Source organism: Epinephelus fuscoguttatus, linkage group LG9, assembly GCF_011397635.1.
Source record: "Epinephelus fuscoguttatus linkage group LG9, E.fuscoguttatus.final_Chr_v1".
Classification (NCBI taxonomy): domain Eukaryota; kingdom Metazoa; phylum Chordata; class Actinopteri; order Perciformes; family Serranidae; genus Epinephelus; species Epinephelus fuscoguttatus.
The window spans coordinates 22228123-22245275 of record NC_064760.1 but is presented as its reverse complement, the minus strand read 5'-3'; the positions used below and the strand labels follow the sequence as shown (position 1 = coordinate 22245275).

General features: G+C 42.0%; 1 protein-coding gene across 3 annotated transcripts in view; it reads left to right on the top strand.

Moving 5' to 3' along the window:
• Positions 1 to 16677, top strand: part of LOC125895007 (neuronal acetylcholine receptor subunit alpha-7-like) — a 71201-nt gene extending 54524 nt beyond the window's left edge. For all 3 annotated transcript variants that reach the window (XM_049586777.1, XM_049586776.1, XM_049586775.1), the window contains 5 exons: positions 3295 to 3542; positions 4698 to 4892; positions 7291 to 7377; positions 12648 to 12757; positions 12904 to 16677. In XM_049586777.1, coding sequence (XP_049442734.1) covers positions 3295 to 3542; positions 4698 to 4892; positions 7291 to 7377; positions 12648 to 12757; positions 12904 to 13527 — 1264 coding nt within the window. In that variant the 3' untranslated portion in view covers positions 13528 to 16677. The remainder of the gene's footprint in view (positions 1 to 3294; positions 3543 to 4697; positions 4893 to 7290; positions 7378 to 12647; positions 12758 to 12903) is intronic.
• The last annotated feature ends 476 nt before the right edge of the window (positions 16678 to 17153 follow it).

The following is a 17153-nucleotide window of genomic DNA, read 5'->3' as shown; positions in this document are numbered from 1 at the left end:
TATGTATGTAAGCGCTGATTGCAGGAAAGTGCGCACCTTCAGATAAAGTAAGGCCAAAGCTTGAATAATTCATTGCATAGCTCCGCCTCGGCCAACCCACACATCCCTCCCCCAGCACCCACAGCTGATGTCAACACACACGCACTAACACACACACAAACTGAAAAGAATAAATTATCACATTTAACCCCCACCCCCAAAAAGAGGTAAATCACTCAATCTTGAGCAAAGGCGGTGACAAATAAAACATGTCCATCTACAAATTCTGTTAAGATGCACGCCACATTCTTTTGTCAGGGCTGAATGAGGCTCCAGGATGTTTCAGACACAGTGGCGTTATCTCCGTCGCAGGGGACTGCATTGTGTGTGTGTGTGCATGTATAGGTGTATTGTGTGTGCCTTTACACTGTATATGTAGAGTTCATTGCGTGGGTTTGAGTTCTAATTTGGTGTGGACAGTGAAAAGGACTGTCAGCTCTACAATGGACCTTTGCAAGGACTGACAAACACAGGACTTTACTGATCGGAATATGTGTGTGTATTTGGAGGCATTTCATGTAATGAATAAAACCTACACAGCTTTACACTAATATTTGTTAGTCTTTCCGACTGCTAAAAAAACTGACAGCAGGCCTTACAAAGGGGATTATGCCCTGTTTGTCCCCATTTGTTTGCTGTATTATCAGTTGTTGCCTTTTTCTGTCTTCATGCAGCATTTGTGTGAGGTTGGCATTTTGCTCTGCTGCTATAGATGCATTTTACCATAATTTTCTACTGCCTGTGGCTGTCTGTTGAAATTTAACACGCTTACAACAATAATATGAACCAGTGAATGGATTGAGAGCTGCTGATGAGTGTCCTCTTCATGTTTAATTTTATGTGACATTCGCATTGCTCAGAGAGATTCTTTCCTCAAGCCCTACTTAAAACAGTTTAATCTTTAGACAATGTTTAGCAAACTTAAAGGGGACCTGTTATGCTAATTCCCAGGTTCATACTTGTATTTTGGGTTTCTACTAGAATATGTTCACATGCTTTAATGGTCAAAAAACACTTTATTTTCCTGACACTGTCTGTGTTGGAACACATATATCCAGTTTCTCTCTGAAACGCTCTGTTTTTGTGCCTGTCTCTTTAAACCCCCCCTACTGAAGAAGCCCAGTCTGCTCTGATTAGTTTACGAGTCTAAGCTATCTCTCAGTACTGTCATTGCAGCCAGGGAATGACTGTAACAGAGAATAGCAGCATTTTCTACATTAAAACACCAATAAAAGCTCCTTAACACATCTGGACATGTTCCAGCAGGAATATGAACAGAAATTGGGGCGAAATTAACAACATTTGCAAACAAAATCGTACGATTCCATGATGTTAGCATGTAGCTACATGTAGCAATGTACTTTCAGTCGTTGGATGATTATATTGCAGCACTTTTACCTGTTAAAAATCTCCAGCAAAAGCTTCTAAACACAACTGGACATGTTCCAGCAGGAATATGATCTGAAATTGGGGAGAAATTAACACCAGCAACAATTTCTACATGTTGCCCTGACTGTAGCATGCAGCTACATGTAGCAGTGTATGTATTGTAATATGCATAGCATATTATAATAACACTTGCAATAACGTGCCTGAAGCAGGTGACCATATAAAGATATTATCACAAACTGACGTCAGCTTGTCCTGTAAGAAGAAAAAAGCATTGGAAAGAGTATTCAGAGTAGTCTGAAACCTGAGGCTTTGGCTCACAGGGATTACTTCTACATATGCTTACCTCATTATTTGAAACTTTTGCCACATTTTATATAAACATTCGACATTATAACGTTCAATATATGACAAATAAATAATGAAAAGCATAACAGGTCCCCTTTAAGTTGTAGTACTTTTTCGACCAAATTGTGGTTACAAATTTTTCAAAATGATGATTTTGTGATATGACTGTCCTTTGTAGGTTTTTATTCAATTACCTCCGTCCAGACTGTCAACAAGTGACAAATAAATCTAAGTAAAACAATGTAGAAAAATATAATCACCACCACCCCCGTCTGACTGATGGAAACAGATAAAGAGGTAACTGGTTATGTAACTGTGAATGGAGGCATGTAAATCCAGATGAATTTTGGCTAAGATAGTCAATTAAATAACATTAGTTTCTCTGAGTTAAAAGGATAATCCAAATTAAATATATCACAATGGCAAATTGTATTTCCTGTATTTTGCTTTCATACTTTTTCAGCTCTAAGTTGACTGTATATCTTTTATTCTCTTAAGCTGCCCGCATGTTTTAATAATACGTAGCAATGAAGCGGGGGAGAGGAGATACTTCCTTCCAGCTACGTGCTACAGTGGAGAATCAATTTGTATGAACGGGATTTTGGCCACGTGCTGCACGAGGAAACAAAACAGAAGACACTGACTAAATTCTAAGTTCAGCCTTTGCCTCTGGCACTTTATTTAAGAGTTCACACTCTCGCCGACACCAAAGAAGCTGCTCTTTAATTCTTAATTAGAGTTCATCTGGAGTGCCGGAGCTGAAGTGGGTCTAAGGTTAGGTGTCCAGGCGTTTTCTTTTCTGTAAGCATCTGTTCCCAAAAGCTTTGCTTGCTATTCCCAGGACTTTCAGAGAAAATAGATGCTACTTTTTTCTTGATTTCATTGACTTGTGCTGCTGTTTCAGAATCTGGTGAGTGAAGCCATATCGGCCTCAAACTTTAAATATTGAAACTTAAGTTGTACTGTATAAAACCTGTCCTTACATCATCCCAGCAGGTTGGGAGCTGCAGAGCCTTGAAGGAGGCATCTGTGGTGTTTCTCATGTCACTGATTTGGTTCCTGTTACTGCATATTTGGCATAGCATTAGCGTTGGAAGTGAATATTTAATTTCACCTGGGTTTTAACTGTGCATGTGTCGGGTGAAGGAGCGGAGCAGCAGGCTGGTTGCTCCACAGATGGCTTGTAGATATATCACTTCACTGCTCATTGCTGTGGCAGGTTGGGCAGAAACAGCAAGGAGACTGGCACACTTAAACAGGTATACAAATACACATGGCTAAAGAGCCAGATCATTCCCTCAGGAGTTGGTAGAAACCAAAACTCCAAGTGATAGATAATGTTGCTCCAAAACTGCTGGATGTGCAAATTAGCAACTGTTTCTTAACAAGTTTGCTATATCAACATAAAATGTGACGCTGTGTGTTACCAACTTGGTTCTGTTTCCTCCAAGGGGCAAAAAAACTCAGTTATTGTAATAAACTTTACACACACATTGCTTTCTTCTATTCTGTCACCAGTGCGGACGAGCGCTTTGATGCCACCTTCCACACCAACGTGCTGGTGAATGCGTCAGGTTATTGCCAGTACATCCCCCCTGGCATCTTGAAGAGCACCTGCTACATTGACGTGCGCTGGTTTCCCTTCGACGTGCAAAAGTGCGACCTGAAGTTTGGCTCCTGGACACACAACGGCTGGCTGCTGGACCTCCAGATGTTGGATGTGGACACATCTACTTACATACCCAATGGAGAGTGGGATCTTGTGGGTAAGAGTTATGACCTTTTTGGTCGACTAACATTTAGTCGACTATTGGGGCACAGCCCTACTTGAGAATTCACTTTAATTGTATAGTTAAGTAAATATATTTTAACATCCCCTTAGATTTCCCCATCTGCGTCCTGAGATGAGTTTAAAACAAACTTTGAAAACAATTCTCTCAGGGACTATGAAAATATAACTGCTGTGTTCAGTCTGTGAAATAGAAAGTGAGATACTCCATCACCAGACTCCTTAAGTCAGTATTTTCCATGGTTTTAATGTTTAACAAAGCTGAAATATTCAGACATAACTGACCCAAACATTGCTACACAGGCTACAGAGTAAAATACTTATGGATGCATACAAAGGCGTTTTGGTTTTGTTTCAACATTGCATCAGTTTTTACTTAATCTGCACCAAATTATGATGGAAAAGTCCTCTGATATCTAATGTTTTTATCTGGGGGACAAATGCACCTGTTCTCATTATTGAGGTCACGTGTCCCCTGTATCCTCCTATGGGTACATAAATATCCTCTCTACATTTGTCCTCCCTCCTCATTACACTGGGATCAGGCCCTGCCAACTCCCTGTGTCCAGACTCTTATATAAATGATGTCGCAATGGGATATCATTTGTATGGTTGTAGCTGGATGAACTGGAAAGGGAGGAATTTTTGGAAGACCTCCCAAGCGGGGTGTCTCCAGCTGGGACAGAGTAGCAGCAGATCCCAGCGCCTGTGCCCCCGGGATGGTGGTTAGCTGGAAATGGGTGTCAGACGGCGCCAGATGGCGTGCAATAGGAATGTTTGACGCGTTGGCAGGTGTGTAGCCAGACCATATGTGACAGCAGCACACCACATCCCCAGAGTTGGAGTTGAAGGTGAGATAGGTCAGCCCTCAAAAATCTAAACTGATTCAGCTTTTTTCTTCAGCTTTTTTTGGCTTACATAACATTTTACTAACAATACTTAGATAAAATAAAAGCAGAGCAAAGTTCCAAGTCCCATCTGAGCAGTGCGACCCATGAAATATTTAGACCCATCTTTTCTTTCCTTCTCTTCTATCTGGTTTACACACATTATAGAAGCTATTTAAATATTGAATCACGTTATTAGTCCACAAGAATCTCCCTGACCTGTATGTGTTGTGCTCCTCTCTTAGGTGTGCCAGCCAAGCGCAATGAGCTGTACTATGAGTGCTGTAAGGAGCCCTACCCTGATGTGACATTCACAGTCACCATGCGCCGCAGGACGCTATACTACGGCCTCAATTTGCTCATCCCATGTGTACTGATCTCTGGCTTGGCCCTGCTCGTCTTCCTTCTACCTGCAGACTCTGGGGAAAAGATTTCTCTGGGTGAGAAGGACTGAAACACACATAAACACACACACACTTAAAAAGTGTTCCAAGTGATCCATGGAAGAAAGAGCGAAGGTGAAGATGTTTTGTACAGTTTTTTTAAAGAAGCTCTGTACGACATTCAGAGCATTAATATAGCAGCAATCCACCATTTGTGATGTAAAGATAAAGTGGAGTAATGGCGTCCTAAACAGAGAATGAATTCAGGCTTCCTGTTTGTGTGGTATCCAATGGAACCTGTTTTTTCGGTACTTTATTCTTTGTGTAATGGCAAAAATGTCATTTTTGAATAAGCTGCCGTCAACAAGCGATTTTGCTCCTCTGTGTGTGTGTGGGTGTGTGCACACCTGTATGCACCCGTGTCTGCTAGCTTCACTCGTTCTCTGTTTAGACACTGAAAAATATGTGTAATAAGTACATAATTTAAAAAACACGATCACAAACTTAGCTACTGATAAAATAAAATAGAATAGAATGAAATGAAATAGAAAACAGACTAGATAGATCAAAACCATCAGCGCTGCAGGAATGGTTTCGACTCGCTGGTAAGCCAACAGAGCTCCATGGATGGCTTATGGTTTCATGTAACCACTTGTAAGTACTCGTTTCTTGAAGATGTTTCGCCTCTCATCCAAGAAGCTTCTTCATTTCTAAATGACTGGTATGAAGTTGCAGGCTATAAACCCTGTGTGGGTGGGAACCCATGCAGAGTCGTAGGGGTCACGTCAGTTCTTAGTTTCAGAGTCATTAAGGTCACAATGTGAGTCGTTGACCCACCTGGCCACCATGTGAGTCGTTAGGGTCAGGTGGGACCAGGGGTGAATGGGTGTGAAGCTGTCTGGGGAGGGATCCCAAGACTGCATTGTAGGTGGGGGATAAGTAGTGTCGTAAGCCACCCCCTCTGTTTAACAATGGTCGTCCCAGCTTGACGTAGATGGCTTCTTTTACTCCTCTTTCAAACCATCTTTCCTCTCTGGCCAAGATGTGCACATTGCTGTCTTCAAAGGAGTGTCCCTTCCCCTGTAAATGTAAGCGGACAGCCGAGTCATGACCCGAGGAGGTGGCTCTCCTGTGCTCCTCTGACTAAACGCACGAACCCGCTATTTTTAAATATATCATCAAGAGGGACTCTTACTGCAGTCTGTTTTATTTTGTTCTGAAAATGTTGGCATGCAACCCCACTCTGTGGATGGTAAATGAGGTGCAGACTGGGGCGTCGGTGGCTTAGTGGATAGAGCAGGCGCCCCAGGCCGTTGCCACAGTGGCCCGGTTCGACTCCGGCCTGTGGCCCTTTGCTGCATGTCACTCCCTCTCTCTCTCTCCCCCTTTCACGCTTGTCTGTCCTGTCAATTAAAGGCTAAAATGCCCCAAAAAATATCTTTAAAAAAAGTGGTGTAGACTGATAAAGGAGGAAATACAGTGAGTGCTGGACTTCAGCAGTGAGTGACAACAACCCCGCCCACATATAAGAGTATTGTTGGTGGTGAGAACACTAAACAGACCCAGGGTCTAGGTACCATGTCTGAAGGGTTACTTTGGTTCCAAAGGTACCATACCCAAAGTGTTTGGTGGAAACTGGTGGTACCCAACCCGCAGCTCACGCAGTGGTTACTGCTGATACCGGGACGCCGTTGTCGCAGAAGCATAGCGCACACCCTTCAGTTAACACTGTTAGCCCAGTCAACACTGTTGCTGTTGTTAGCACAGCTCACACTAATAACATCATTAGCTGCTAGCTGCTGGGTCTGCCACCTCCATGCTGAGAACCGTGTGCAGACAACCTCTGAATCATAGATACGCTCTGAATGTCGCATACAGCTTCTTTGAGAAAAGGGCATTTAGTAAGTTAAAAACTTGGAGTAATGTGGTTTTTAAACACCAGGAGCCATATACAAAATTTAGTTTGAAGCTGTTCAAGCTTATACAGATGCTGTCACAACTGTAAACCAATTCATAAACATATGAAAGCACACTCATGAATTTTGTCATGCACATTTGTCATCATGAATTATATAGCAAGCCATGAATACATGCATGGCAAATCACCTTGGAATAATTGAATTTCAAAATAAGAGGCTTGCCACTAAATCTGTTTAGGAATTCTATCAGTGCCAGTGAGTTGTGATGAATAGCCGTCAGTGAATGAGCAGTCGCCGGTTAAGTCAAAGTGTTTGAGGGATTTTTGGAGCTGTAGCGCACCTTGGAGACGTCAGAGGAGCAAGCAGCTGATAAATGGTTGCAGTCACGAGAACATAACTGATTACATACATAAGTAATTACGGGAATGATTTCATACACCAGTGACCCTGATCACATCACTATGTATATACTCATGTTGTCTCTCTCTTTCTTCTCTCCTCTCTTTCTGTGTGTGTCTCTCGATCCCTGACTCAAGGCATCACCGTGCTGCTTTCGCTAACTGTCTTCATGCTTCTGGTAGCAGAGATCATGCCTGCCACTTCCGACTCAGTTCCTCTTATCGGTGGGTTATATTTATGTGTGTGGGTGTGTCTGCATGTTACATGCTTATGCGTGCATGAATGTATGATAACCAGGAGAAGGTGACACTAAGAAGGAAAGTCATCATGACAGAGAGGACATTTTTCCATACAGACATTAGTTTTTGAACAGATGCAGTATATCTTACCAGAACTATACCTGACGTGTGTTTACCTCTTGAGAGAAGCTTCACTAAACACAGGGGAAATAGATTCATTATAAAACAGTCAATCTAAAGTGACTCTGATATCGAATTAGTACATCAACACTCAGACCAGTAAACAGTACCAGCTAGACTGTCCCTCACAGTATTTCTTGAACTTCCAGTAAACACCAGTAAATAGGCTTGTGCGGTATCACAGTATTAAGGTGGCTTTATATTTGTACATCAGATCTATGCAGAGTCTACGCCGTAGCCTTCGCACATGGCCTGCACTGTGCGGTGGTGTGTCTTTGTCACTCTGCAGTTACACCTTCAAAACACTAGTTGGGGGCGGAGTTTCTGTGAAGTGCTGTAAAGTTTAGTTAATTCAAATCACACCCAAAACACACATTTAATAGAGACAATTTCAAACACAAGTACACAAATCAGCTTCACTATAACTTGCAGCAGTCACAGACAAAGGATTTGTCTTTTGCTGGACACATTTTACTCACAAATAAAACATGCTAATATTTTTAGCACAAGCCTATGCCATTTTACATTGTATAAATTAGCCTGGTGGCTAGCAGCATTTTCCTCTCCCATATGAAGCCAGGGACAACAGCAACATTTAACACAGGTAATGTTACAAAATTAGGCTCCATTACAACTCACAAGGTTCACTGACGACATAACTGTCTTATACTGAACACATTTTCCAAACAAGTATAACATGCTAACGTTATTAGCACAAGCCTATGGCATTTTACACTGTATAAATATAAATTAGCCTAGTGACGAGAAGAGATTTACTCTGCTCAGAAGCCAGGATAAATCACACACAAATGCTATTTTTGTGGATGCTTTATTGTTTTCACAATTTATTGTTTCGTATCTGTGAAATTAAAAGTAAATTAAAGCTTTGTTTCCACTGAGGGAAATGGTTTCAGCTTACAAAAATAGACAAGCAAGAGGTCTGCATCACCACAACCTGTAGTTACATTTCTGGGGTGGCACGTCAGGCTACGGAATAAGGCACAGCATAGGCTCTATATTGACACAGAGCCTATGCCGTAGGTACGGGGTCAATTAGACGCACAAGTATAAATCCCACTATACCAGGGTATTTAAATCCTGATGGTATGATCTTCAATACTGTCAATAATGTAGATGCTGTATTGATGTATTTTAGTGAACATCATACGTCACCAGAGGTCAACCTCTGCTGGTGGAACAGGCAGCTGAGCTGAGAAACATGATGACTATGAGTGGTAGGGATATTGTTACAGGACTAGTAAAAAGCTGGCCAGCTACAACCAAGAGGGAAAAACAGCAGGAGAGCCAGCATATTTTCACATATAACTCTGTGAACTGAGGGTGTATTTCGACCAAACCAGAGTTTGTGATTGTTTGAACAATGGGAAGACAAACCAAGAGGGTTTTGGGAGTTTTATTCGGGTTGTCAAGTTTGAATAAAGTGTGTTTTACAAGCTAGTCGTAGTTTAGTGAAAGAGAGGAAACTTTTATGCCTTCACGGCGGGGACAGCTGTGGCGGAAGGCATCATGTTGTCAGGTTGTACATCAGTTTGTCCATCTGTCCCACACAATGTCTGAAAAACGCCTTGATGGAATTTTCACAAATTTGGCACAAACGTCCAGTTGGATTCAGGGATGAACTCATTAGAATTTGCTGGTCTAACGCCACTGTGACCATACAAAACACATTTTTGGCCATAAATAAAAGAACTCATATGCTTGGCAGAGCGGGTGTTTGGCTGATGGTGGCCATTTGATAACATTTCACCCAACCATAGACGATGTTACACACACTAAATGGCTTCCATCACTCAGCTCTTAAGTTTGTTTTTTTTTTAAACAAATACCATCGTAAACCACACTGGTGAAATGTCAGGAATGTGTGAAGGTATAAAAAGTAAGTATCACCCAAGCCTGACCAGTAATATAAAACATGCATTATTATTGAGTGTTTTAAAATGTAGGCCTGTATTGCTTGACCTCTTTTTACACTGTAAATGGTCTCCTGAAAAAATCATAAACAAAAACCCATCTTAGTGTCTGGCTGGGTTTGACTTTGAGTAGCCTGAGGGCGTCTATACATCATTCACAGCACCCCTGGATGGTGTGTGGACTAAATTGGGCGGACAGAATTAAAGCTGTCAGTGCCATTAATAGGCTATGAAATGTCTGATCCTCCACTGGAGAGGCATGAAGAAAAGGGGGATCGAAGAAGAAATAATGGATGGAGAGAGGGGAAGAGATAAGTAATGTTTGGGGCTGAAGTTCTCAGAGAGAAAAGCCTCAAAGGCTTTGTGGAGCAAGTGAAGAGGCAGACATGTTAGTAGGGTTAATACTCCTAATTCAGCTGTCACCACTGAGAGCTCACCGAGAAGAAGTGTGTGTTTTTGTCTTGTATGTGTGAGAGAGTGTGTTTACATGCTTTGAATTATCACTGCAGTCCTGTGTGTGATGTATCAAATCTGTTAAACCTGGTCAAAGTGAAATATATTGTGCACATCGACTGTACATTGTGTAAATTTATTGATGTGAATAGTGTTTGGTGATGATGAACACGGTCACCACTACATCAACGCAATGATAACTGCCCCCACTGAGAATAGCTTGATAAATGCTTCATCAATAGAGTGATTAATCTGTGTTTTTTATTTTCCTCGACCTCAACACAAGGCCATCTGGGACACTTTAAGCAGCCCTGTTAAAATGACTCATGACCCTTTACGACACTGTGGCTGAATGTGGATGTGAGTTATTGTAGCTGCTTGAGCCTGACTGTAAATATATAAAGCAAGTGTTGGACGCCGCTGCCAGAATCAGGCCATATGTCTTTTATCATCAGCCCTTAATCACCTGATAAGCAGAGTGTGTTCATTTCATTTTAGTTAATTTAGTTAGACCTGTCTTATCAGTTCAAGACCATTTGGTTCAGTTCATTTTTATTCTGTTCGGTTTTTAATTCATTTTTAATTGAGTTAGTTCAGCCATAATCAACAATGTGGTTCGTGACCGAAGGCCTAACAATTATGTTTTGAATTATTGTACATCATATCTGTAAGCAGATTGATTAGTGACTGACCATAAAACAGTCAGGACACAGCAAATGTCCTTCGACCTCCCATAAACACATCCTTTAGTGCTATGCTCTATGTCCTGGCTCTTTTTCTTCCCTCACCTCTCTGCCCACGTCCTGGTTTTATCATCCTCTGCAGATCCTCTCCTCTCACTTAAATGAATACTTCACCTCTCAAATGATCATTAGTATATCAATTACTCATCCTGTGGTGTGTTGATTTTGTGAGGAAAACTGTTTCTCTTGCATGACTTGACAGTGAACGAAGAATCCAAAAAGAACATTATTGATCATTTGAAGTAAAAGGGGATAACAGTAAAGCTATATCAAAACAACCATTTCCAAACTCTCACACAACTCGTGCAGTATAATCCAAGTCTCATTTATGCAGTTGTATCCTCAGTGCTTCCAAAACACATACATCTTCACTAAAACCAGTATTTAAAACACTCTGTTTTAAAGGCCCTGACCCACCATGCCAGCGGTTGGCTGTCAATCAGCATTGGGCTGTCAGTGAGCATCTGTCAATTTAGTCAGTGCGTAGTGTCCCACCTCGTTGCCTCTCGTCGGTTAATGAAATCACTCTGATTGGCAGTTCAGCTGAGCACACAAGAGAAACAGAAGTGAGGAAAGTAAACAGTTAAAGTCAAGAGCGAGTGTGACCAAAACAAATGTGTTACATAATGTAAGATTATTTCTCTTTAGCCATTTAACTCTTTACAGAAACACTTTGAGATTGTTTGTGTTATTGTTCGCTGGCACACATATGATTGTTTATCAACATTGGATTATGTTGTTATTGTGCTAACTGGCTAGCTCAAGTCAAGCTAGTCAAACTAGTTAAGACAGTCACTCTTTGAATGAATATTACAGACTACTGCAGTCTGCTAGTGTGGAGAATTATTTCCGCTCACACAAGGGCAGAACGTATGTGCTGGTTGGCCATCGGCTGTAGTCTTTGGGTGTGGTCATGTGCAATTTTTTGGCTGAGACACGACGCACAGCAGGGGCCTTCATCGCCACTAGTTTTCTGAAGTCAGGGTGGTGTGTCTGGGCCTTATGGTGCAAGCACAGATGAGTAGTGCGCCTGTGCTGTTTATGCCAAAGTGTTTTGAATAGTAAGCTTTAAGCAAAAATCCATGTGTTTGGGAAGTACTAAGCATATGACTGGATGAGTGGGACTTGGATTGGTTGTGAGAGTTTGTAAATGGATGCTGTGATGTAGTTTTACTTTTGTTAAATGTGGTCACCTATTTTGTCAATTCAACAAGAATGTTCTCCTTTTTTGGATTCTTCATTCACCATGGAGGCATGCAAGAAAAACAAAGTTTTCTTCCTAAATTCAACATAACACGGGATGAGTTACTGATATACAAATGATCATTTGGGCATTGAGGTATTCCTTTAGGCACCCTTCCCTTTTTCCTTCCATCTTTCTTTTAATGATCCCAACAAATTAGGTCACACCCCCAGACTTCACAAGGCCACATAGAGTTTGACTTTGCTGGTACTGCAGCAGCTGTAGTTGTGTTCAGCTGTTTATTCTTCTTTGTTCACAGTCACGAGCAAACAAGAGAAAGGAGGGTGTGTGTGTGTACATGCTGGGAAAGAGCACAGTGTTCAGTTAATGCTCCCCTCCTCTCTTACGGTTCCCCCCATGGGTGAAAGCATCCTCCAGACCTAGCACTAATCTACTGTTTTTTGGTTTGTTTACCTCTATTCTCTGTTTGTTTGTTTTTTTCACAATATTTGCACAGATTTTATTTCCCCCCATTTCAGTGCAAGTGTGCATCATTCCCCCTCGGCAATATAACTTCTTGCACAAATTGATCAGACTTGCTTTCCTTTCATGTTACAGTGTGAAATCAACCTATTTTTTGGACTTAATTCAAGCTTAATGTTTTACCTGTTAGTACATGTTCATTAAACGTGACCATGGGGAAGTTCAATTTATAAGTAGTTTCTTTGAGCAAAATTTAAGGTATGCTTTTTGTGTACTTGACAGCCCAGTACTTTGCCAGCACCATGATGATAGTGGGAATGTCCGTGGTGGTGACAGTTATAGTCCTGCAGTTTCACCATCATGACCCTCAAGGAGGCAAGATGCCCAAGTGGGTGAGTGACTGAAACTGATTTAATCAGATCTCTATTGTCATCGAACTCATTAAGCACAAACGTGTATGAGTGTGTCAGCATGTGTGTGTGTGTGTGTGTGTGTGTGTGTGTGTGTGTGTGTGTGTAATGCTCTCTGTCTCTTTCAGGTTCGAGTGGTCCTGCTGAACTGGTGTGCCTGGTTTCTCCGTATGAAACAACCTGGCGATGAGCGCAAGCGGCCTGGGTACAAGTACCGTCACAGATCCCAGCACCACTCCAGCACCAGCTCCATAGAGATGGGCACTGTACCAAGCCTCACTATGCCCCTCTCACAGACATCCTGCCCACCTTGCCCCACAGGCACCTCCAACGGGTCCATGAGCCTGTACTTTGGCAATTACCACCCCATAGAGAGCCCACATTGCCCGCCCTCTAGCGACTCCGGGGTAGCACTAGGGGGACGTGCCCATGGCTCCCCCAGTGATGAGGCTGAGCCACCTGGAGGAGTTGGCAGTGGCGTCGGAGGCCTGGGGATGGGAGCTGGACCTGGGATGGGAGTCAGCATCCCCCCGCCAGAGATCCAGCGCATCTTGGAGGAGGTGTCGTACATAGCCCAGCGGTTCCGGGACCAGGATGAGGCTGAGGCCATCTGCAGCGAGTGGAAATTTGCAGCAGCGGTGGTGGACCGGCTGTGCCTGGTGGCCTTCTCTCTCTTCTCCATCATTTGCACCTTCACCATCCTCATGTCAGCACCCAACTTCATAGAGGCTGTTTCCAAGGACTTCACATAGCTGGTTGCAGCAGCAGGAGAGAATGGGAAGGAAGACGGCACAAACTAGGGTTAAAGAAGAGATTAAGAAGGAAAGTAAACAATGGAAGTGCAGTATGTGGTCCCCAACCTACAGTCTGGGCATCCCATTGGATAAGAGTTGGGCCACGCAGTGTTTTATTTGAAAAATAATCTCAAGTAACTCACAAAAGTAAATGGAGCCTGGCCGCTGTGCCAAGTTGCTGAATCATGTTGTTAATTGAATCAGTCAGGAAAAAAAATATTCATGATTGATGAATAAATAATTACAGAGATTATGTTGCATTAGATTTTAAAATTAAGAATAGAAACACACATTCATTGTCCCGCTCTGTCTTGATGTCAGAGAGAGTGTAAAATTGTTCATATCTCGAAGAGAAAAATTGTTTGGGCATGCAGACTAAAGACAAGCGGGGAGGCTAATGGCAAAAGGTTGGGAATCACTGGGGCAGTAGAGGAGGGGACTGTATAGATTTTCTTTTTTTACATTGAGTATGATATATAGATATAATAAGGGGAAGATAATGCAGCAGCTCATTTTCTATACCCCTTAAAACAGTGTAAATATCATTGTTTCATCTGCACTATTCATTTAAAAAAAAAAAAAGGTGCTATATGTAACCCTGGAGAAAGGGAGTTGATTGTTGAGTCTCATTCACAGGTCGTCGAATTCTGACGCTTTGGGTTTGGTAGTGGAACCGAACCACTACTCCTGCTTTTTTTGCCCTCGACTGGTTTCCCTCTGGGTAGCAACTTTCTTTTGTTTCTCCCATTTATAACAAATTTTCACAACTTTATTCCTTTTCATTATCACTAGCTGTTTCTGGCACTGCACAACATTTATAAGCCCAACAACTATAAATGTGTATGGTTTCCTAACCACTGGCGCTTCCTGTCTCTCCCTCCTCTTCCAACCCTTCAGGGATGGAGAGGGGCACCGGTTGGCGTTGCATGAGTCAGGTGCACCTGGCGATGGACACTTTGGTTGTGTCCAAAATCACTCACTACTTATTATACAGTCCACTATATAGTGAGTTAGCCATTTTGTAGTGCTCTATGAATGTAGAGTGGGAATAATTATACCCTATATAGTGGACTCAAAGTATCCCACAATACACCATGAAAAGTGGCGCAAAACCTGCTGTACATGTTTAACTTACAATGACATGTTACCAGTTTCTTTGCCATGTAATAAACTGTACTGCTTCACTATAATTGCAGCATTCACAGACAAACACTTGTCTTTTGCTGCACACATTTTCCCCACAAATACAACATGCTAATATTTTTAGCACAAGTCTATGACATTTTACATTGTATAAATTAGCCTAGTGATGAGCGGACATTTCCTCTGCTCATATGGAGCCAGCATAAATCAAAAAGACTCAAAAATCAGCTGTCTTCCTCCAGAGTTACATACGGCGCCTTTAATTTACTGTACAGTGACTCACACAGCACCACAGTCCACCTCATTGACTCCTCTCCAGTTCATTTCGATCGTCTGAACTTTTGTTCTCCCATATGTACAGATCCACACTGTCGCTCAGTCTGAGCTCATACACCAACTGTTCACCTTCTGAACTCTTAATAAGGACGTCCAGTGTCTTCTGATGATGTACCATCCCTGTGATGTTAGGTTAGTAACTATAATGAGATGTTTCACTGTGAATTTTATTGTTTTTGCTTTCACTTCGATCAACATTGAACACAACTTGTTTGCTTTGACACAAGCGTAGAGGCATTTCCTTTATTCATCAGAGTAGAAATGCTCATCTAGGATCACTCTTTTAACTTTGTCTTGCCTGTTTTTATTTTAGCCAATAGAATCTGTAATGTAGTATGAATAGTTTGGGACAGTGTTATAATGAAACATGCAATATATTGTATCAAAAAGCACTGTGTTGACACGGTATGTACTGGTGTTGACCCAGTGACACAAAATGCACAGGTGTGTTTCTAAAGCGCAGTCGAATGCTGTGAGTTGAACTGTACAGTACATCTTTTAACCAAGTGTTCTGACACCACATGTTTAAGTCATTGATTTTACTGTAAGAAGCAGGTAAAGTAAAAGTGGTTTAACTGCTGTCACATAAAAATACCCATTGTCATGGACTTTGTTGGACTTCACTGTACATAAGTGCTCACTGAAGATGAAGACAATTTGTGACTGACACCACAGACAATGACAAGAGGCTTGACAGCAAGAAAACTTCACCAACCCATCTGCCACCATTTCACTGGAGAATATACTGTAGATTTATAAAAGGCCCTATGTGTCCGTGAGTTTCGTCTGTGTTTTGTTAGAGGGAGCTGAGTGACTGATTCACACTACAAAGTTGTCAATCTCCACCTTTGCCTCCACCTTTAGCCACCTCTTTGTTGTCGCTAAAGTCATCGATCTCTTTATCTCTCTCTCTTGTCATTCCAAGTGTGAGTTTTTGGCTCTCTGTGTTAATAAAAGTCTATTTATTCTCTGTACAACAGGCTCTGAACAAATCTGTGGGGAATGTGAAGGGAGGGAAAAGCTTGGTTTGGTCTGAGAAGAAACCAGTGGTTTGTTGCTAATCATCTGGAAGATTCAGCACAGCTGTGTGAACAGGTTAGAGCAGCCACACTGCCTGCGTGAGCAGCTGCGGAACATCTAGAGCAGCGGTTCCCAACTGGTCCAGCCACGAAGTCCACATTTCTCCTTTGTCATTAGTTAAAGGCCCACACAGTTTAATATATTCAGCGTCATACTTTTATGACATTTGCTGTCTCTGTCACGTAGCTATCTGTTAGTCACTCACTCTACAGCAGGAAATGGCACTTCAAAATAAAAGCTCTGTGCCGGAAATTGACTGTACTATAAAATACAGTGTGCTTTTTTCAAACTTGGTATGTTTGCAAGTCAGTTGGGATCCATTCAGAATGGACTTGGGACCCACTTTTGGACTGCAACCCACCAGTTGAGAGCCTCTGATGTAGAGAATAGGAGGTTCGCCTATTTTTCATGTGATGTGTGTGGTTTCAGCAAACAGTGTTTTGATAACCATATCAACATCATATAACATTTCACTTTTTCAATGTCTATCTGTCACAGACATGAAAAAAAATAAAATTTGTTTTTGACTCAATACTTCCTGTATTTGTTTCAGAATAAAAGCCCTCTGACACCATATCTGTGGACATAATCCCTTAATTTTTTAACACAAAGTTTTTTATTGTGAAATATTTGCAGGACTGTGTTGATAATGCAGTTGTAGTCCGCTTTTAATCGTGGAAATACAGTACAGTACAGTACAGTACAGCAGCAGACAGCTCTGCAACAGCGCTGCAGCAGCAACACTGTCTGTGTGAAGCCGTCATGCACTGCTCACACAGACAGTGTGACCAGAGTGTTACCTGTAGTGCGTTTTATTCTCCCAACACTTGGTGTGAGTTGCAGAATGTTGGAGATATCGGTCCCACAGATGTCTGCTTTTTCTTGAACGTGCTTGATCTGAGCAGTTTCATGTAGGAACTGTTTTCTTTCTACCAAACTACACCCATTTTGAGCCCCACAAACTGAGTGCAATCTAGTTCCATTATATTGGAGAGAAGGCAGACATCTCTATGGCCGATATCTCC